This window comes from Podarcis tiliguerta (genome assembly GCF_965153285.1).
Source record: "Podarcis tiliguerta genome assembly, chromosome: 10".
Lineage (NCBI taxonomy): Eukaryota > Metazoa > Chordata > Lepidosauria > Squamata > Lacertidae > Podarcis > Podarcis tiliguerta.
Genome location: NC_139543.1, coordinates 7,927,594 through 7,949,043, shown reverse-complemented (window position 1 = coordinate 7,949,043; position 21,450 = coordinate 7,927,594). Strand labels below are relative to the sequence as shown.

The following is a 21,450-nucleotide window of genomic DNA, read 5'->3' as shown; positions in this document are numbered from 1 at the left end:
CTTAATCTTTCTAGTACAGTAGTACCTCTGGTTACGAACGGGATCCATTCCAGAGGCCCATTCGCAACATGAGCAGAATGCAACCCGCAGCGGCACGTCTGCTCACGCGCAGGTTGCGATTCGCTGCTTCTGCCCATGCGCTTGACGTCATTTTGCGTGTCTGCGCATGCACAAGCAGCGAAACCCGGAAGTAACCCTTTCCGGTACTTCCAGGTCGCTGTGGGACGTATCCTGAAAGAACATGACATGAAGCGGACATAACATGAGGTATGACTGTATGTTGTAATGTCTCTCTTAAAGCTGGGGGTGGGGGCAACTGATACAGTGGTACCTCTGGTTACGAACTTAATTCGTTTTGGAGGTCTGTTCTTAACCTGAAACCGTTCTTAACCTGAGGTACCACTTTAGCTAATGGGGCCTCCCCCTGCCGCCGCGCCTCTGCTGCACAATTTCTATTCTCATCCTGAGGTAAAGTTCTTAACCCAAGGTACTACTTCCGGTTTAGCAGAGTCTGTAACCCGAAGCGTTTGTAACCCGAGGTACGACTGTATTTCAATTTACTCTGTAGTTCCCTCCCCTGAGTGAATTGTTCATGTTGGGAAAGCCTTCCTCTCAACTTGAACATGTATGTGCTTCCTCAAGCCATTTGTGTAAAAGAAGCTGTGCATTTCACTGCCAGCTCACAGTGGATGGGGCAAAAGCATTTGAGTTGGTTCATCTCTGTAAATGTTACAGAAGAGGATTATTTGTTGTGTAGTACACATTCATAGGATCTTAGAGTTGGAATAATAATAATAATAATAAATTTTATTTATATCCCGCCCTCCCCAGCCGAAGCCGGGCTCAGGGCGGCTAACAACAATTAAATAATCAAACAATCAAATAATCCAACATTCTAAAAACATTCCATTATAAAAATTAATTAAAATCAGCTTAATGGCAACCGTTAAGCAAAATTCTGTGCAGGTTGCCAGAGGAGGGAGTCAGGCTGGGCCCTAACCAAAGGCCTGGTGGAACAACTCTGTCTTGCAGGCCCTGCGGAAAGATGTCCCGCAGGGCCCTAGTCTCTTGTGACAGAGCGTTCCACCAGATTGGAGCCACAGCCGAGAAAGCCCTGGCTCTAGTTGAGGCCAGCCTAACCTCTCTGAGGCCTGGGACCTTCAGGATGTTTTTATTTGCAGACCGTAGGTTTCTCTGTGGGGCATACCAGGAGAGGCGGTCCCGTAGGTACGAGGGTCCTAGGCCGTATAGGGCTTTAAAGGTTAAAACCAGCACCTTAAACCTGATCCTGTACTCCACCGGGAGCCAGTGCAGCTGGTATAGTACTGGATGAATGTGATCTCGCAGCGAAGACCCCATAAGGAGTCTCGCCGCGACATTCTGCACCCGATGGAGTTTCTGGGTCAGTCTCAAGGGCAGCCCCACGTAGAGCGAGTTACAATAAACCAGTCTGGAGGTGACCGTCGCATGGATCACAGTGGCTAGGTCAGGGCGAGAGAGATAAGGCACCTGTGCTGGGCCCGGGGGTTAACCTGAGCAACGCGGTCCAGGTCTGGTCCCGAATCCAAGGATTCCACGAGGAGTCAGTCCAACAGGGCCAAGGCAGGAAACCAGGCTAGGTCAGGCGCAGGGCAACAGGCCGGTAGAAGCAATGTTGCTCCCGTAGCCTGGGGTCCAGCAGCCTTTTATCTCTGTCGGGGTAACGGCCAGTCCTGATCCCCGGCGACTCACCTCCCTGTCTCGCCCGAAGGCGAGCACTGCTCCTGCGAGTACAGTGGTACCCCGCAAGACGAATGCCTCGGAAGACGAAAAACTCGCTAGACGAAAGGGTTTTTCGTTTTCTGAGGTGCTTCGCAAGACGGATTTTCCTAAGGGCTTGCTTCGCTAGACGAAACGGCCCTGCCTCTCCTGTCATGGTGACGGTCACTGCACGCACGCACGCTCGCTTCCCCACTCCTCCGGCTCCCTCCGACCTTCCAGCTGATGGCCGACCTTCCGGCTGCCTCGCGCCGCTGCCCACCGCCCTCGCGCACTCCCCTCAGGAGCCGTTGCCGCCAGCAGCCAGCGTTGCAGCCAGAGTCGCGCTCCTGAGCCCCGCCGCCCTCCGGCCCAGCTGGTGTTTGTTGCAGGGGAACCTGTGCAGACTGGGACTCTTCAGGATCAGGCCCCAGACTCGGTTCAGATGCCGCCTGAGGCAGAGGATCCGGTGCAGGTCCTTGTCCGGTTCCGATAGATAGACATATAGTTCCCCCACCCCCTTTAAGAACAGAGCCCTTGTTAAGTTGCCTTTGGTCACATGATATTGCAAATAAGCTAATGCTGCTTTTCTTCTGCAGCAGTGTTTATGCTTTTTATAAAACCCTCCTATACTTATAAGGAGTCCTTTACTAATACAATATTGGAATCAAAGAGTTAAATCCTAACAATGTAAAATTTAGGCAAATGAAAGCGGTGTGCAATGTTAAATGAAACTTTTATTATTTGAAGCATAGAAAGATGGTCTCTGGAGTCTGTTATGGGCCTCATTGTTAGCAATTCAGTTTGCCTTCAACTAAAAAGTATGAATTTTGAAAAATAAAACAAAAAAACTGAATCTTCATACCTTGTTTTAACTTTTCATCAGCATAGATTCCTATCGTGTTGAAGACTCACTTTTTCCCTCCTAAAAAGTAAAGGGAAATGTGTGTGCGTCTTATGGAGCGAATGCAGGCTGCGCAGCTATCCCAGAAGCCAGAACAGCAAGAGGGATTGCTTTCACTGCACAGCGATCCCTCTTGCTGTTCTGGCTTCTGAGATTCAGAATATTTTTTCCCTTGCTTTCCTCCTCCAAAAACTGGGTGCGTCTTGTGGTCTGGTGCGTCTTATAGAGCGAAAAATACGGTAATTCCACTGTGTAGGAGTCATCAACACCCCTTCGCCTCATGTCATTGAGATAAAGTATTTGATTGCCCCCTATTCACTTTATTTGGAGGCTAACAGTCTGCTTTGTCTTTCAGCGGAATCCTCAGTGTAAGAACAGAACCAAATTTCAGAGATTGTGGGGTTTATTCTGAGGTGTTTCCATTTCAGCCTCTTTATTGTAGGAGAGTTTAGAAAGTGTGAAATAGCAAAGGGGGTTTTCCCATGGGAGGGGGCAGAGTTTTTGGGGGGGACACACACACATACTTTTGGGGTCAGCTATGGCTATATGTAGTAGGGTTATGGTTTAAGTTAGTCTTATCATTCAAGACAGGATTTATTGTTACAACTCTATCTTTATTGGAGAATAAATCTGTTTTCTTCTTTTGATAATGTCTTATTTCTATAACTGTTAAGTTGGTAAAATACAGTGTGTACTATTTTCTAAGAATGCTACTGTAGTGCACTAAAATTGGAAATCTTAGCTGCATGTCTGCCTGTGTTGTGGATTTTAAAATGTAACACACCTTTCCAATTTGGCCTGTTTAATTGCTACATTCTCAGGTTCATCCCTGGATCTGTAGCAATTTTACATTGTGCTGTTGTGAATATTAGAGCGTCTATTAAGACAGTGTGATCCATTCATTTCCTGTTCGGATTCTGTTGGAGAAATGTCTGGTGGATTGTGCCTCTTGGCATTAACCACAAATGTGCATCATTGCTTTAAAATACTAAGTAAAGGACATGAACTTCTTGTTTCCTTTCAGTGGTGAGAAGATAGCAAGATTCCTGAGCCAGGTAATCTTAACTCTGTACCACAATGTGAGATAGTAAAAATAACCGAGCTCTCTGCCAAATGCAGCATCTCTGTTCAGCCCTTTTCAACTAATCTGTCAATGTATTTCTCACACATTCATGAGATCATGGTTGGCCATCCTCATTCAGCACGCCACACTTCACTCTGAATGCATTCTGGTGAAAAAGCAATTGTCTGTGAATATTATCTTAAAATGGGCTCAGTATAACAAATTGACTGTTGCATGAGAGGCCTGGCGCTTTAATTATGTGCAGCACCATGGCTTTACAGTCTGTGAACAGGCAGGTCCAAGAAATTCAGAATTTAGTGATAAACAAATGGTTTTCACCCCTCACGATGGGCCTGTGGGTCTGTTGTCACTTGTGGCTTCTACATGGTGGACTTTGTCAGGAACAGTTGCAAAGGAAAGGGACCAGAGAACAGTGTGCAAACGCAAAATATTGTGCTGTAGGTCTTGTCTTTTGGGACTTAGTATGCTTGCGAAACTGGGACGCGGGTGGTGCTGTGGGTTAAACCACGGAGCCTAGGACTTGCCGATCGGAAGGTCGGCGGTTCGAATCCCCGCGACGGGGTGAGCTCCCGTTGTTCGGTCCCAGCTCCTGTCAACCTAGCAGTTCGAAAGCACACAGCAACAAGTAGATAAATAGGTACCGCTCCGGCGGGAAGGTAAACGGCGTTTCCGTGTGCTGCTCTGGTTCGCCAGAAGCGGCTTAGTCACGCTGGCCACGTGACCCGGAAGCTGTCTGCGGACAAGCGCCGGCTCCCGGCCTATAGAGCGAGATGAGCACGCAACCCTAGAGTCGGTCACGACTGGACCTGATGGTCAGGGGTACCTTTACCTTTATGCTTGCGAAAAGCATGCTGTACCTATGCACTGTTCTATGGCATATATATTACTGTCTTTCTAAATAAGATACAGCACAACTTTCAGCGTGATCTGAAGTGTGTTGACTTCGAAGACCCACTGGTTTTCAGTATGTAGTTATTTTGAGTAACTGTGCTTTGAACGAGGGCTTTCTCAGGTGCAAACAGGCTGGTGCTTTTGCAGTCCCTTCCACCTCAAAGCCTGAAACCTTTATGAGATTACCAGGCCCCTGAATCCATCTTTTGCTTCTCATCATTGTGGGCAATTTAAGGGGATGTCAGTAAGCTAGTTGGATTCCTTGCCTTCTGCCTTCCCCCTCTCCCGTTGATGGATCCGATGCATTTCAGGTAATTTTTTATCCGTTTTAGTATTTTAACTTTGTTTTAAAGTGTGGTTGTGAATTTTTCTTGATTATATTGCTTTATCTTTTTGTAAACCACTTTGAGGTAAGGGTTTTTTTAACAACCAAGTGGAGCATAAATTTTATGAAATAAATAAAATAAATAATGTGTTGCATATAAAACGCTCAGCCTGTAAAAAGCTCAGCTTGTCAAAGATAGGCAGCTTTTTGAAGTGGTGGGAGCATTTCCCTACTTGATCCTAGGATCCCTTTATACATTACGTTATTTTTTAGGTACTCACTTAAAAATATATATAAAGTTGTGATTATGGCAAATAAATGTATTACAGAAGTGCACTTGTTGGAGAGCCATGATAGGCTGCACCTTGCAGAGCTCTTTGGCAAAATTGGGTTTTCCTTTCTGACCCATAGAGGAATTGTTTGGGAATATCTCCCATTCCAGGGCTTTTCCAAACAGCTGAATTTTGCTGCTTTTGCTTGATTCTCTCTCCCCACCCTTCACACACACACACACACACACACACAGTTTATGTGAAAATAGTTCACAAATCTTGGCACAATTGCTAAAGAAGTTTTAAAGCTTTGCCAAGAGACTCTCTTAATGACTTGCCGGATTTCTTTTGTTACCTGCTTTAGTGCTATCTCCTCCGCAAATAATTTGTCTGTGCTTCCCATGTTTGCTTTCACCCAAAGGGGATGTATTTGTCTGAAAGCCACATGTTGCCTTGTTACTACTTATAACCAGAGCATTTTTTGCAGGTGTCAAACTGCAAATCTTTTAATCTTTCCTCATTAAACCTGTTTGTTTGAGCACTCCTCTGCCCACTGAAAGCACATGCCCCCGACTTTACATTTACCCCCACTAAATGAAATCGGGATCCCTTCTAAGATTAAGGAACTTGCAGGGCCAGCATGCCACATGTTTAGTGATTTCTGAGTTATTTACTTGGAAATTGTTGTTCCATTCTAGGCGTGTGTTCCATTGTGGGGACGTAAGAGTGTGATTCCTGTGAAAGAGTCATACAGCTAAATTGGTATAATTCACTTGGAACATCTTGACCTTATTCAAAGGGTAATGATAGGATTGCATGGTTCTAGTCTTTGAATTCTTGTTAGTCCTGAATACTTTTTCTGTGATTTGAGTAGTGTGATTCAACTCTATTGTGTAAAATCCATACTGGCAGGTTAGGTCTTTAAATTATCTTCTCCTTGGAAGTGTGTGTGTGTTTATACAGATAAATATATCTACATATTTACATAAGAGAACACACAGAGGACATATGTATAACTTCAAACCACAAATCATTTCTAGTTTCATTTGGGACAATCATCATTTCATCAAAAACAATTATTGTGATGTTGTTCAAATATCCTCATTTAAAATGCCAATAAATGATTTGGAAATCTAAGCATCTATTCTGAGTCAGCTATGAGAGAACATTAAATCATGCACTCTTGCAAACAAACAAAATGAAACAAAATGAATGTATTTGATCTGCTATAGTTGTGCAATTATGGGGGTTTTTTTCCAGGGGAAGAGGAAATATTGCCAGTAGTTTTATACACCATCTGTGATTGTGCTCCAAAGCAGGAGGGAAAAACTAATTAAGTATCTTACCTTTATAAAGAGTTACTTTGAAGACCCACTATTTCTTTTTTACCTCCTTTTTATGAGCTTACTTTAACCAAATTACAGAACTGAATGGCGGAAGTGAATTTGTTCTTCTGTTAGTGAGCTTTTAGTGCTGGGCGAGGGATATTGAACATTTCAAGAGTGGCATAGAGCCTAGATTCCCATTTTTCTCCCTAGGAATCTGAATTGGGATTTATGCTGCTGAAGAGAGGCCATGTTGAAGGGGACGGGGAGTCCTACTGGTAAACTAGTTTGTTTGGGGTAATAAAATCATTTGAGAAGATCATTTGCGTTTGAGCTTAATCGACAGAGCAATCCTTTTTCCCCAGGACAGGGAGAAAAATGCCACCCCTAGGTCAGTCAGCGTGATGTCCACCATAGCCTTTGTTTTTCCAGCCCAGAACTGGAGGGTGAAAACAAACTGCTCGAAAAGGCACAGAATGGAGCATCAGTAGGCATGTTCACCGCACCCATGGCAACACCATCTGTGCCCACCTATCATGGGCACCCAGGGACTCCCCCATGTTGGCTGGACGTGAAGGACACCCGGCTCATAAGTACTGTGTTTGAACACAGAAAGGGAAGAAAAGGCATGTAAGCCAGGCATGTCCAAAGTCCGTTTCGGGGGCTCTGTGGCAGATTTTCCTGGGGTAAAATCCTAAAAAAACCTCAACTTCAATCCCCCAAAAAAGCTCAACAACTTCAACTTCAATCCCAACATCCCTCATAGCCCTCCGCTTCATCAAATCTGGCCCTCTTTGAAAAAATTTGGACAACGCTGTTGTAAGTCATCTTGATGGTTCTCAGAGGACCAAAAAGAAGGAAACAAATTGGGGGGGGGGAATGAAGTGGTTTTAAGTGCATTAGATTTACATATTTTGACTGCAGATAGGATGGCAACACTGCCAATGCCCTCCTACATATTTTATTTTCAACACTGTCAGGTTATTTGCCGTTTCCCCCAAATTACACATTATTGAGGTGAAATTTCATACCTTTCAGTCTGAAAAGTGATTTCTTATGAAAAAGTTCCACCACCTCGTTAAGTGTGTGTTTAGCTGTGGTAGCGATCATTGGTGCAGCCCCTCTGTGCTTTTAAAATTTCAAACCTGTAATCCTCTTTAGTGAATCTTTATAAAGGCTGTTGAACTGCATCATCTCATTGGATTGGGTGCAGTCTAGGGGACGTTGGGCGTCTAAATTTTGTTGTGGTCTGTAGAATTCAGGTGCACAATTATGTGCTCTAGGCTCGGTTGCTTTATTTTCAGCGAATGGTAGGCACCAGTGGCGTTGCGTGGGGGGTGCAGGGGGGACCGGCCGCACCGGGCACAACATCTGGGGGGGCGCGCTCGCACTCGTAGCTCTCTGCCCCTACCTGGCTCACTCACTCTCTCTCACTGCAGTGCTGGCTGTGCGAATCTGATCCGAGCCGCCGGGTCGCCGCCCACTGTGGAGGGGAGGGTGCCAGGCGTGCGGTGCGGTGCGGAGAGAGAGCAAGGGACTATCTGGGGGAGGAACAGTGCAGCGGGGGGGGGGCGCAAATTACTTGCCTTGCCCCGGGTGCTGACAACCCACGCTACGCCACTGGTAGGCACACAGCGTTTTCTCTGTGTTGCACCTTGAATGTGTTAGCATCTAACATCGCAATTTCTTCCACTGTTGAATCTAGTGTGCTGGGGGTTTTGTGGGCTTCAGTTGGACAACTTGAATTAAAAGCTGGTGGCATTTGTGATAAAATTGTCAGGAGAAATGGAGAAAATTCTGTTTTCTCGTAGGTAAGAGCAGAGGGCTGCTTTAGGAGTCAAGAGCAGGATTTTGGAAGTGGTACAAATAGTGTATCTGATACAGGATGGTGTCCACCTCATTGACATCATGCACAGAATAACCCCCCTTTATAAGGTGTTGCTGGAGATAAATGAACTCTCAGTTAGTCTAACCATTCAGTAGTTCTACTTTACCGTTCATTTCAACAAGGGTTAATCGAAATACCGATTGCTTAAAATTAAAGCTTTAAAAGAAAGAAAAAGTTGAAATTGTGGCAGGAGAAGAGATGGAACACCCAGGGAATGACTGACCTCATAATCATTGAAGAATGGATGGAGTCGGCAGTTCAGGCTTTTTAGAAAATGCTAGGGATATTTCAGACGGTGGCTGGTGTTCGCTGCAAGCCTATTAGCATGTGGGAGTTAAGAATTGCCCCTTATCTGAGAACCTGTTAGGTCACTAATTGAAGTCACTGGAGGTGACTGATAAATGCAAAGGGTCGAATCCCGAGGTTCCTTTCCTCTGGCTTGAAAGAGCATTCCTCCTGTAGAAGAAGGAAGCCTTTGAATTCACAATGTTTCAAAGGCCTGGAAACTATGCCTTATGAGGAACGGCTAAGGGAGCTGGGCATGTTTAGCCTGGAGAAGAGGAGGTTAAGGGGTGATATGATAGCCATGTTCAAATATATAAAAGGATGTCACCTAGAGGAGGGAGAAAGGTTGTTTTCTGCTGCTCCAGAGAAGCGGACACGGAGCAATGGATCCAAACTACAAGAAAGAAGATTCCACCTAAACATTAGGAAGAACTTCCTGACAGTAAGAGCTGTTCGACAGTGGAATTTGCTGCCAAGGAGTGTGGTGGAGTCTCCTTCTTTGGAGGTCTTTAAGCAGAGGCTTGACAACCATATGTCAGGAGTGCTGTGATGGTGTTTCCTGCTTGGCAGGGGGTTGGACTCGATGGCCCTTGTGGTCTCTTCCAACTCTATGATTCTATGAAATGCAAAGGGTCAAATCCCAGGTTCCTTTCCTCTGGCTTGAAAGAGCCTTCTTCCTGTAGAGGAAGGAACCCTTTGAATTCACAATGCTGTGTTTACTCGAATCTAATGCTCACCTTTTTGGGCCAAATTAGGTTGTGAAAATTAAGGTGTGCCTTCGATTTGACGGCACATTTACATTTGTCAACAAATACTTTTTTTGGTTTCAAGGTTCTGAAAATTGTGGTGCGCATTCCATTCCATGGCACTTTACACCCGAGTAAATGCGGTATTTGCAGACAGTGAGCTTTTTATGCTTATTAGTGAAAAGCAGTGCTGCGAGTCCTCATGTTGACAGTTATTGACCATTGCATTTTAACCTGAATCATCCTCTTTCTTTAAGAGCGAAAGTGAATGCCTTATAGGTATATTGCTGCATGTACTATATTTTAAAAAGAGACTGGGGAGTGAGATTGCAAGTACTTTAAGTGGGATTTTGGGGATGACACAGTCACTACTGCACAGATGCACCATCACTGCTCTCCGTATTGAGACCATGACTCATATTTGATTTCTGTTCCGTGGATGTAGAAGTCCGAGGGCAGACTAATGTATTTATTTTTTGCTGATTGTTTCCTAATTAGCTGAAGAGTTTTCCCAGGTTTGTTGTTGATGGAAAATTCTATGCCAATCATTTCTATACCTCACCCCTAGGTTGTAAAAATTAATGAGAAAAGTGGAGGCTGCACCTCAGCAGCTTATGTGTGTGGAAACAATGGGTCCATGGCCAGGAGTTCATGTCAGTCTGCCTTGTGTAGGACACATCCTTGGGAATACTGGTTGAGGATTGGTAATCAGCATTGACATTTCCTGTGACTACCAGCACAACCAGGGGACATTTCTCCTCGTTCCCCTTTCTGTCTCGCCTTGTCACTAGTTCCTGACTCTCTTAAGATTTCGCCAGGAGCCAAACTTTATATGACTATAACTTTGGGTAAGCTTCCTTCTTGAAATAACTTCAGAAATTGATTCTTTTTTTCTTTTTGGATGGGGGTGATGACAATTGCATTGGTTCTTCTTTTACCTGAACACCAGTTACCTTTGATAGTCACGGTGATTGAGCATGTTGTTTTTTGCACTGAGGTAATCAGACGTCCCATCCCTGGTATACTAAAAAGAAAAAACATATAGACTTTACAGAGTTAGAAAAGCTGTATTCCTAAGATTCTCTTCTTTGTAGTGATACTAATATATTTTTTCCCTGAGTGTCTTTTTAAAATACAGTATGGTAGAATTTTAACTTTTTTAAAAAAAAAAAACATTAATTTTTTTTGAAATGACAACTTCTAATACTTGTATATATATATTTTTAACTTTCCCACAGATATGCACTTATTTGGCCATTATCCAGCTCATGATGATTTCTATCTAGTAGTGTGCAATATCTGCAATCAGGTAGTCAAGCCACAGGTTTTCCAGTCACACTGCGGTAAGTGAAAACTTTTGTTCCTGGATTACGGGCTCGCTGTACATGTCCCAAAAGAAATGCTGCACTAGCAGTTAACTTCCTCCTTCCTCTTTTTTCAAGCTGAGCTTCTCATCTTGTTAAACCACTTGAAATTCACTTACCTTGCCGAGGTTGGAACCTTAAACGCACAGAAAACACTTTTTTTAGAGGGTGGGGCGGCAGGTACATGTTTGTTGCTCATCAAAGCTAGTCCAAAAAAGATCTATTACCTAGAGGAGAAAATCCAAGTGGCACTTCCCTTCCTGCTCATTGGGGTTTATTTATTTATTTCATTAAATTTATATAACGCTTGATGGCAGAAAATAAACCTCAGGGCAGTTTACGAAAAAGACAAAAATTTACAACATACAGAAGGTTAAAAGTTGCAATAAAATAGACTAAAACAATTTTAAACTCCTACGAACTTTCTAAACTTCTGTGCAGGCTTTCAACAGGTGCCAAAAGGAATACTGCCACATGGTAGGCACGGTTATGTGTACTGACCAGTGTTAGGTCTGCTGCAGAGTGAGATTTGCGCCACTTGTGCTCTGGTCCTCACCCAGATTGTCTGGAAATCCTCAGAGTAGCGAAGGGATGCTTGGGCTCCCAAACTCCAAGGAGGACGCTTAGGAATGATCATGTTGACTGCCCAGAGCATTCGGAAACACACCAAGTTCCATCAGTCTTTGAGAGCCCTCTGACAGCCCGGTCCCAGGTTCAAAACGGTGGAAATTTCTCTCTCCTCACTCTCTCTCCTGCAGGCTTAAACAGTCCAAAAAGAATTCCCCCTCTTCTCCTGCTTCCAAGGGGGGTTTAATATTTTAAATGGTAAAAATTTAATCCTTTACAAGAGGCTTTTCCCAGACTTCAGCTTGCGACGTCTTTGCTTTGATCTATTTACAAAACGGAAGGCGGACTTCCTGTTTAGAACCTTCCCGTTTCAGTGCCGAATTACGATGTTTGAAAATCCAATTTTCCGTTCTACTTACAAGTAGTTGTTTAAAGTCCAATTGTCCACAGGAAAAAGTCAGCGCTCTCCAGCAACAGCAATGCGGCTTCGCTCCATGAAAAAAGCGATCGATTCGAAGCACCGCGCCGCTCACCCCACATCACTCCGGATCCCCGAAACCGGGTTTCCCTGCGAGTAGGGGAGGCGCAAAAGGTGCCAGCCGAATCCCAAGTCCACAGGCTTCTCCCGCCTGTGGTTTTTAATGAGTCTCCGCATCGCCGTGGCAGTCAGACCCTAGTTTTCGCGGAGCGGATTCCTCTAGATTAGAGGAAATCCGCCATTGCCTGGAGGCGCTAACCCGGAAGTCAAATGGGTTCTCCAACCTTACAGGGAGGAATTGCCACTGTTAGTCCAAACTTAACCAGGTAATGGTCGGACCCTGACAAGGGCGTGCATCGCAGTCCCCCTATCTTCAGTCCATTCTTGTATCACTTGGGGCAAAGATCAGGAGTGTGCCTTGCCTGGTGTGTGGGACTGATGACCATCTGAGAAAGACCCATGGTTGTCATGGAGGCCATGAAGTCTTCGCCTGGCCTGACAGCAGCCTTTGTGTGGATATTGAAATAATCCAGGATTATTGTTTTAGAGTCCTCCTAAGCCAGCCTGGTCAGGATTGCAAAGAAATCAGTAGAGCACACCATCCCTGAGGTGTCTCTCTGGCTCAATACCAGATGCAGACCCAAGCCCATTCCAAGAGGAGATGGTCTTCTTGTAGACAACAGCAGCATCCCCACCTCGACACCCGCCCCCCAGTCTAGCCTGGTACAGTATCGAAAACCCGAGAGGCAGGGCACAGCTGGCTAAGGTCAGGCCCACCCAGCTCACTCACCCAAGTCTCAGTAATACAAGGCAAATCAGTCTGCTCATCCGCAGTCAAGTTTGTTGTGGACTGATCTGTGATTCAGCAACAGAACCACCAGATCAGAGGGCTCAGCGGATATGCTACCAGAGAGTGTGGGAATGTTCAGGGAGGCAGGAGAGGATATATTGTTAAATTATAGCCTTCCCAACTTGTGTTAACAAGTTCTACAATTTAGCAGAGCAACATTCCCCTTTTTAAACTTGTACAGCGGATAACGTCTTTGCCAGGCTTGTATAAGCCTCTAAAATAAGTTTCCTTGGTAATTTGCCTTTATTCCCTCATAAAAAGATAGACAAGACACAGTCTTTGTATAAAAGTATATAAAATAGTTTACTCACATTCTGTTCACACTAGGATCCCAGAAGGCAGACTTAAATATATACACCTGGAATCTATCCCATAAGGAGATAGTTCCTTTGACCTCTCTTGGCTGGGAGCCAAGATACCATCCCAGGCTAAGAAGATGTTGCTTCCTTGAGGAATGGAGTCAGAGAGAGAGGTGTCTGCTTCCCCTGAGGTATTTTGTTACCTGCACAGGTGAGGCCACGCCCACCTCTGGTCACATGCAGAGGAAGTCTGTCCCAGCCCAGGAGGAAACAGGAAGTTCCGACTGGCTGGTCCAGACATCCCCTTTTTATGTCCACTCTAGGAATGTTGTATTTGACTGCTCTGTGTTTCACATCCCACAGAGAGTTCCGGTGGAGTGAAAGGGCTGGAACAAAGAATGAAGCCCCCCAACTCCAGTCACACTTTCCCCTACCCACCACCACTGGAATTGGAGCAGCCTCACAACTGCCACTCCACTCAGGAGCATTACCTAGGGTTGCCATATTTCAAAAAGTGAAAATCCGGACAGAAAAGTTGTTGACGCCACCATTCATGGACCACAGAACAGTAAACTAAGGCCCAGTGGTAATAGGCACCCTACACTTTCAGAGGTAGAGGTTAAATCCGCTAGCTGATCTCCTCCCCTTGACTCTCATGCAGGGGAAACTCCACCAAACTCTCACCCTGGCCCTAGACTCACAGACCTGTCTCACACAGTGCCAGGCCTACACTTCTATACCCTGACTGACAGAGCATCTCCCCAAAGGGGCGATCAAAAGTAGCGAATCCCTTTCGTGTTGTCCCCTTCGGGGCCGAACCCTAGATCACAGCTGCACCCCAGCTGCATGCACTCAGCCAGCAGTTAAAGTACTAACCCCCCAGTACAAACAGCGCAACCAGATGATACACGGGCCAAACAGCTGTTGCAGCGCAAATACACTTGCTGGTTAGGAGAGAAGACCAGGCAAGGACCAGGCTGGCGCAACATTTGGGGGCGTTTAGAGAAAAGGTGAGGAGAGGAGTCGTGATGGAGATGCCTCAAATTATTCTTGGCTTGGAGAAAGTTTTTCTCCCTCTCCTAAAACACCAGAACTCAGGGGCATCCGACGAAACTGCATGTTGGAAGATGGAGGGCAGACGAAAGAAAGCCCTTCTTTGCACAGTGCATAGCTGAACTATGGAATTTGCTTTCATGAGCTGTTGCAATGGCCACCAACTAGGATGGCCCATTTAATGGAGAATCAGGCTATCCATAGCTGAAAACCTTAATGGCCGCGCTTTGTTTTCATTGTTGGAGGCAGTGTGCTTCTGAATACAGTGGTGCCTCGCAAGACGAAAAGAATCCGTTCCGCCAGTCTCTTCATCTTGCGGTTTTTTTCGTCTTGCGAAGCAAGCCCATTAGTGGATTAGCGCTATTAGCGCTATTAGCGGTTTAGCGGGTGTTAGCGGCTATTAAAGGCTTAAGGGATTAGCGGATTAGCTGCTAAAAGGCTATTAGCGGCTATTAAAGGTTTAAGGGATTAGCGGATTAGCTGCTAAAAGGCTATTAGCGGCTTAGATCAGCTGATAAGCGGCTTAGATCAGCTGTTAGGCGGCTTGGCGATCAGCTGTTAAGCGGCTTAGCGAACAGTTGTTAAGCGGCTTAGGGGCTTGGGGAAAAGGGGGGGAGGGGGAAAAAACCCCAGGAATCACAAGACATTTTCGTCTTGCGAAGCAAGCCCATAGCAAATTCGTTTTGCGAAGCACCTCCAAAACGGAAAACCCTTTCGTCTAGCGGGTTTTCCGTCTTGCGAGGCATTCGTCTTGCGGGGCACCACTGTACCAGGAGGAGAGAGAGTTGTTGCTCTCAGATCCCCCTTGCAAGCTTCCTTAGGCCACCAGGATGCTGGAGTGGATGGGCCATTGGCCTGATCCGGCAGCCTCTTCTTACATTTTTAATCTCGCTCATCCCTTTGGCATGGCAAGAAGGGAGACGGGTTCTGTTGAGTGAGCTTAGTCTCTGGACCTGGAGGCAAAAGTCAGATGCTTCTGTACTTCCAAGCTACAGGGGTTAGTGAGAGGCGCTTTTCATTTTCTTCTTCCGTGCCTGGGGGCTGCTCTGAGTGTTTGTAGGGCACCAAAGCAGAGCAGGTCAATGCACCTGTGAGCTGAAGGGGTAAAGGTGGATGTGCATTGGCTTGCTTTGCATACACGGTACATGCCAAGATTAGAGAAGGTGCAGAGGCAGAGCGAGCCTCTGATTTTCTGCCTCTCCTTCCTAGCCACAAGGTTGAAGGTAGAAAGAGGAGCAGATTTTCCCACGAGCTTGCTGTACATTCGACACTTGGGATAAAGAGGGTCCCAGCTGCAATTAATTTTTGACTGGCCAGGAAATCACATTCTGTTGATTGCTGCCACTAATTAACACGGGGGACAACCTACAGACATGAGGTATTATCCCTGTGCAGCCACCATTGAAAGAAATATTTATGCCCATGGATCAGAATTGCCTGTCTCTTCAATGGCCAAGTTTGGATTACTTTCTTACTAGGCAGAAACTATTCAACATTTGCAAAGGGGGGTATGTAGAACTCATTGCACATGGGTCCAGATGTTGCAGTCAGTATGCTACATGCAACCTGGGAATCTATGATGTGGGAAGGGTGGACACAGTCCTGTCCCCCCCCCCCCCTTCATAGCATCTGTGCAGCATGAGGACTGTGTGAACTGGGCCACAATCAGTCTTCCCTTGCTTTATAGCTGGGCTGCCTCTGTTCCTTTAAATGTCAGGGACTGTTCCCTATGCTGGGTCCCACCAGTCCACATCACAAGGGGCAATGAATACAGGACTGATACAGACCTGCCAGTCCATGGCTGTATGCATTTTTTATTATTATTAATTATTATTATTATTACTACTACTACTACTACTACAGTGGTACCTCTGGTTGCGAACAGGATCCGTTCCGGAGGCCCGTTCGCAACCTGAACAGAATACAACCCGCGTCTGTGTGGGTTGCAATTCGCCGCTTCTGTGCATGCGCGTGATGTCGTTTTGCGTGCATGTGCGAGCAGCGAAACCCAGAAGTAACCCATTCCATTACTTCCGGGTCGCCGCAGGACGCAACCTGAAAACGCTCAACCTGAAGCAAACGTAACATGAGGTATGACTGTATTATTAAAATTTTATACTGCCCTATTCCCAGAGGTCTCAGGGCGGTTCACAGAACAAAATCAAAATATAACATCACAAAATATATAATCAAAATAAAAACAACAACCTAATAACCCCCCCCCCCAAAAAAAACCCCACGTTTTAAAAGGGCATAGGATTTGTCAATGAAATCAACCAAAGGCCTGGTTAAAAATGAATGTTTTTGCCTGGTGCCTAAAGGTGTATTATGAAGGTGCCAGGTGAACTTCCCTGCAGAGAGCATTCCACAGACATGGAATCACCGCAGAGAAGGCCCGTTTTCATATTGCCACCTCCCAAACCTCTCAAGGAGGCACGAAGAAGAGTTTCAGAAGTTGATCCCAGGGTTCAGATGGAAAGAGGCAGTCCCTGAGGTATTGCAGTCCTGAGCCATTTAAGGCTTTATAGGTCAAAACCAGCATCTTCAATTGGGCCTGGAAACTAATTGGTAGCCAGTGCAGTCAGACCAGGATCGGTGTAATATGCTCAAGCTGTCTTGCTCCAGTGAGCCACCTGGCCGCTGAATTCTGCACTAGCTGAAGTTTCCAAACTGTCTTCAAATGCAGCCCTACATAAAACGCATTTATAGCGTTAACACATTCCAAGCATGCACCCACCCACCTAAATAGTTCTGGGAGCTGTAGATTGCTAAGGGTTCTGTAAGCTAGCTCTGTTAACAAAATACAGTAAGCCCGCAACTTACGCAGGGGTTATATCCAGGAGATCTTGCCTAAAGCCAAAATTGTGTATAGTCAAAACCCATTGGGTTCAGTGGTGGCTGGTTGGGCCAAAGTAATCTTCCCCAAAACCCTGCCCCCTTTCCCCCCTTTTTTATTTTTATTTTTGCCACTAGTGTAAAGCTGAATGCACACGAGTTCAGTGTGCATAAATTGTGGGTTTCCTGTATGCTTTAAATGTTCTTGCTTAAGCTAGTGTGTTCTGCACTTCATCACAAAAGCAGCAGACCAGGACTGTGGGAAGTTCCTACCTTAAAGCATCCTTACTCAGCAGACCATTCCCTTTCAAATTAGCGAGATTTGCTTTCAATCAACATACTTAGGTTCGGGTTTGAAATTACGTTGATCCACCCTGCCGAAAAGAGTATTGCATTAGAATGAACATGTGCCAACTGTGAACAAATAAGATTTCCACCTTGAATCTCTCCCCCCACACACTGGCCCCACAAATTGGGATTCAAGCCGTATGAAAAAGTAGCTTGATGCAAGCGAATGGGCACAGCAAAATATTCAATTTAAATATTGGAGTTCATATCAGCCACGTGTGCTGCTTTCTTATTTTCATGCTATATGCATTGCCTCCTCTTTAATAATGCAGAGTTGAGCAATTTGGAGATAAACCTCATTTTAAAGTATTGGCTGTGAGTGCGAACTCTATTTATGTTGATCTGGAGGTACGTCCTGGGCCTGTGTGTGTGTGTGTTGGAGCAGCATATTCCATTGTGCTAAATTTACAGATTGCCTGTATAAGTAGAGGAAAAGGCTTCAGATACCTTTTGTGGCTAAACAGTTTGCTTCTTTAGGCTGCTCTTTCTTTGAAAGTGCACAGCTAATCAACAGCCTCGTTTTATTTTCAGCATCTGAAAGCTTCCTACACATTTACGCACTTGTTAGGATCACTTCCTTGGCTGCTTTAAATAACAGCTACCTCTTGCGTAAAAGCCGAAGGCACCGTAGGCCACCACACCGACTTTATTGATAAAGAACGGGGGCTTCTCTTACAGTGTGAAATAAAGCTGGTCTAGCATGTGACTTTGTGGCCCCTTTGTAAAGAATATTATTCTTTAAAACTGTGTTTAATCTCTATTTCTCTGTCTAGCATACGGATCATAACATTCCCATTCGCAAATCATAGTAGGTGTGGGTCATCAGGAAAAAAACCCTCTCTTACTGTAATTCTCACAGTACAGTAAACCACCACAATATTTTGTGACTTGCTTACTCGTCAACGGGAGGCGGGTGGCGCTGTGGGTTAAACCACAGAGCTTAGGACGTGCCGATCAGAAGGTCGGCGGTTTGAATCCCCGTGACGGGGTGAGCTCCCGTTGCTCGGTCCCTGCTCCTGCCAAGCTAGCAGTTCGAAAGCATGCAGTGTAAGTAGATAAATAGGTACCCCTCCGGCGGGAAGGTAAACGGCATTTCCGTGTGCTGCTCTGGTTTAGTCAGAAGTGGCTTAGTCATGCTGGCCACATGACCCAGAAGTTGTACGCTGGCTCCCTCGGTCAATAAAGCAAGATGAGCGTCGCAACCTCAGAGTCAGCCACGACTGGGCCTGATGGTCAGGGGTCCCTTTACCTTTATCTCGTCAAGAGATCTAGGAATGAGGTGTAGATAAGAGTTAGATTTTTTTTTTAAGAATGGGGGAAGAAATTCAAAACGCACAATGTTAAGGCGCTTCTTCAAACCATTCGCCATATAGGTATGGCTGTAAATCTCTTACAGTTGTTTGCTTGCTATTATGTTGTGGCTGAATCTTTCATCAGGCACCTTGGGATGATGCGAGTGTCCAGCATGGGATGTCTTCCTTCCATGCCTTTCAGCTATTTTTCTTTTCTTTTAAGAAAGTTGTATAGCATGCTAGAGATATGAGGGGAGTGGTGAGGCTGGGGAGCGTCTTTCCAAATATGTGTGCCTGCAAGACAGTGTGTGGATTGAAATTATTCACACCATAGCTTAGGAACTCTGACCACTGTTACATTCAATTTTGTATTTTTGCACGGCCCGTGGGTTTATTCAGGAATTTCAGCGCAGGAACAGGAGGAAAAGGCTATTTAATTTCCCAATGTGGCAATAACTTAATTTAGTTTTTTTCTTGTCATTTGAAAAGCGTCCTATTGGAACACTCAGATTTTCATAGCTTCTCAGCTGCTTGCATATACATAGCCAGCAGAGGGAGATCATATCATTACATATTTGGCCTTGCAACTATTGGCCTCTTCTGGGATCTGAAGGAGGCTTTAACAGTAGAAAGCTGCAGTCAAATGATTTCATTTCAGCAGGTGTAATTCTTGCCACCTCACTTGGAAGTTTAGCCCGCAAATTAACTGGTGTCCTAGAACGCTTTTTAAATTGGATTCAAATTGTAACCTGTACTGTTGCCTTTCTTGGTTCACAAACACTGCAGTAAGTAGCAGAGCAAATGAGAGCAAACTTTCCAGAATTGTATGAATCTCATCCAACAGTGTTGCTCAGTAAGGTACAGAAACAGATTTCAGCTTTCCTCTCTCCCCTCCTTGCCCCCTCCCTAAACTGAATAAGATTTGAAGCAGAATTATCTCATAGCATGTCATACGTGAACAAAAATATATCCAATACTAGATCTATTGTTCCACGCTTGATAATCACCTGATAGCTTTCCCAAGAGGAGCAATGTATATTTAATTTATTATTAGTTGTTATTCAAGGGTGTTTTTTTCCCTGTTACAAGAGTGACTGTTGCAGGCTGGCGTCCTCTTTCCGCCTGGAATTACTTTAATATTCTCTTGAGCCCTGTTAATTTTATTTCACCAAATTAGAGATAAGCATAGGCTCTCCTTCTGTAGTTAGTTAGCAGTGCCCACTTGTGAGGTGCAACCGGAGTTTCATTGGCGATGAGTAACAAATATGGTCAGGGGATTTCTGGGCTGATTTGATTGCTTGTTTGTGTGCAGGCTGCACACAATTGTCTGGAGGAAGCTGAGTAAAGGACTGTATATTACCTTGGCAGGTCGTGTCCCTTTGCCATATCTGCTGACTAATGTAGGTGATATGATGGGGAGAATCTGTGGGAGAAGGTGGTGCTTAACCCTTTTTTAAAAAAAAAATATTTATTAAAATTTTCAGAACATTACAAAAAGAAAAAAGAAAAAGAAGAAAAATACAAAAATAAAAGACATTTAAAAACAATTCAATCTTTCATAACTTATCTTGCATTTGCTTGTTTCCCGGACCTCCTCACACCTCCCTTTTTTGTATTCCAGTTCAAATTATTTGTTCAGCAAATCCTTTCCCTCTTTACTTTTATCCTTATCTTTGATCTTAATATATTGTAACTTTAAATTTTCACCTGTTAAACAATCCGTTTTTACATATTCCTTCATGACATTATTACTAAAGACCACTTAACCTCAATCCAACATCATTCTAACATTCATTAATTTTGCAATATTTCTGTAAGTAATCTTTAAATTTCTTCCAATCTTCTTCCACCAACTCTTCTCCCTGGTCTTGGATTCTGCCGGTCATTTCCGCCAATTCCATATAGTCCGGTGGTGCTTAACCCTTGCCCTGCTTGCTGCTCCCCCTCCATACAAACTCCCCCTTTCCTAGCTTTTCCTCCTGGCTATGCTTATTCCATACTTTTTGAAGGTGATCTGGAGCAGGGCGACCCAACTTTTTTGGATCAACATGGAACCCCCGGCCACGTGCTGGTTTGTTGTGCATTCATGGGGGGGGGGGGGGAAGGCCAGAATTTGACACACACACCCCAGTCCTTGCGCTGCTTTCCCAAAGCCAGTTAAGCGAAGTGTCAGTCTTTGAAAAGGAGGCACGAGGCTCTGGCAGGGTCCTAGGCCCTCCCACCGCCTTCCCAAAGCTGGGAAAGCACAACTAGGCTTTGGGAAGGAGGGTGATTTCAGTGGGTCTGTTTTGCGTATGATTTTGTCAGATGCCACCCCTTAATTTTAACCCTTCAGTCTCAAGCCATTTCTGTAGTTTCCACTGTCAAATAATTACAAAGCAAGCTACAGTAAGGTTACCAGATTTTTTTCAAAGAATCTGGGACACTTTTTTTTTGAAAAGAGAGAAAAAGGTATTACTTCTTAATTTTTTAAAAAAATATTTTTTAAAATAGCTTCTCTTCTGTGGTCACGCGACCTTCCTCTGAGCCCTAGCCTGCTCTCTTGGAGTGCTAGCAGCTGTGGAGTAGGCTCGGATCGGGCCTGGGCTCGGCCACGTGTCCTTGCCCTCCCGGTGCTCTCCTACCTCTTCTCAGCAGCGGCAGTGGCAGTGCAGCAAGGTTGGGGCTAGCCTGGTAGCGCAGTTGGCTCTGGCTGGCTTCAGGAGCCGCTTACTGCTGTGGCGCCCCCCATTTTGCCTCGCTGGAAGTCCCCATATGATGTACAGTGGTGCCTCGCAAGACGAAAAAAATCCGTTCCGCGAGTCTTTTCGTCTTGCGGTTTTTTCGTCTTGCGAAGCAAGCCCATTAGCGGATTAGCGCTATTAGCGCTATTGGCAGTTTAAGGGCTATTAACGGCTTTTTAAGGCT

The 21,450-nt window shown here is 45.1% G+C and overlaps 1 protein-coding gene across 7 annotated transcripts in view; it reads left to right on the top strand.

Annotated features, from left to right (window-relative positions):
- The window catches only part of ATXN7L1 (ataxin 7 like 1), an 80,472-nt gene that overhangs the window by 23,947 nt on the left and 35,075 nt on the right, over window positions 1-21,450 (top strand). For 5 of the 7 annotated variants that reach the window (XM_083399576.1, XM_083399575.1, XM_083399577.1 and 2 more), the window contains one exon: window positions 10,696-10,800. The exons of 1 other annotated variant lie outside the window; for it this stretch is intronic. In XM_083399576.1, the coding sequence (XP_083255702.1) occupies window positions 10,696-10,800 (105 nt within the window). Of the gene's footprint in view, window positions 1-3,675; window positions 3,697-10,695; window positions 10,801-21,450 lie in introns of those variants that run through there. One more of the 7 variants, XM_083399580.1, reaches the window with a different exon arrangement.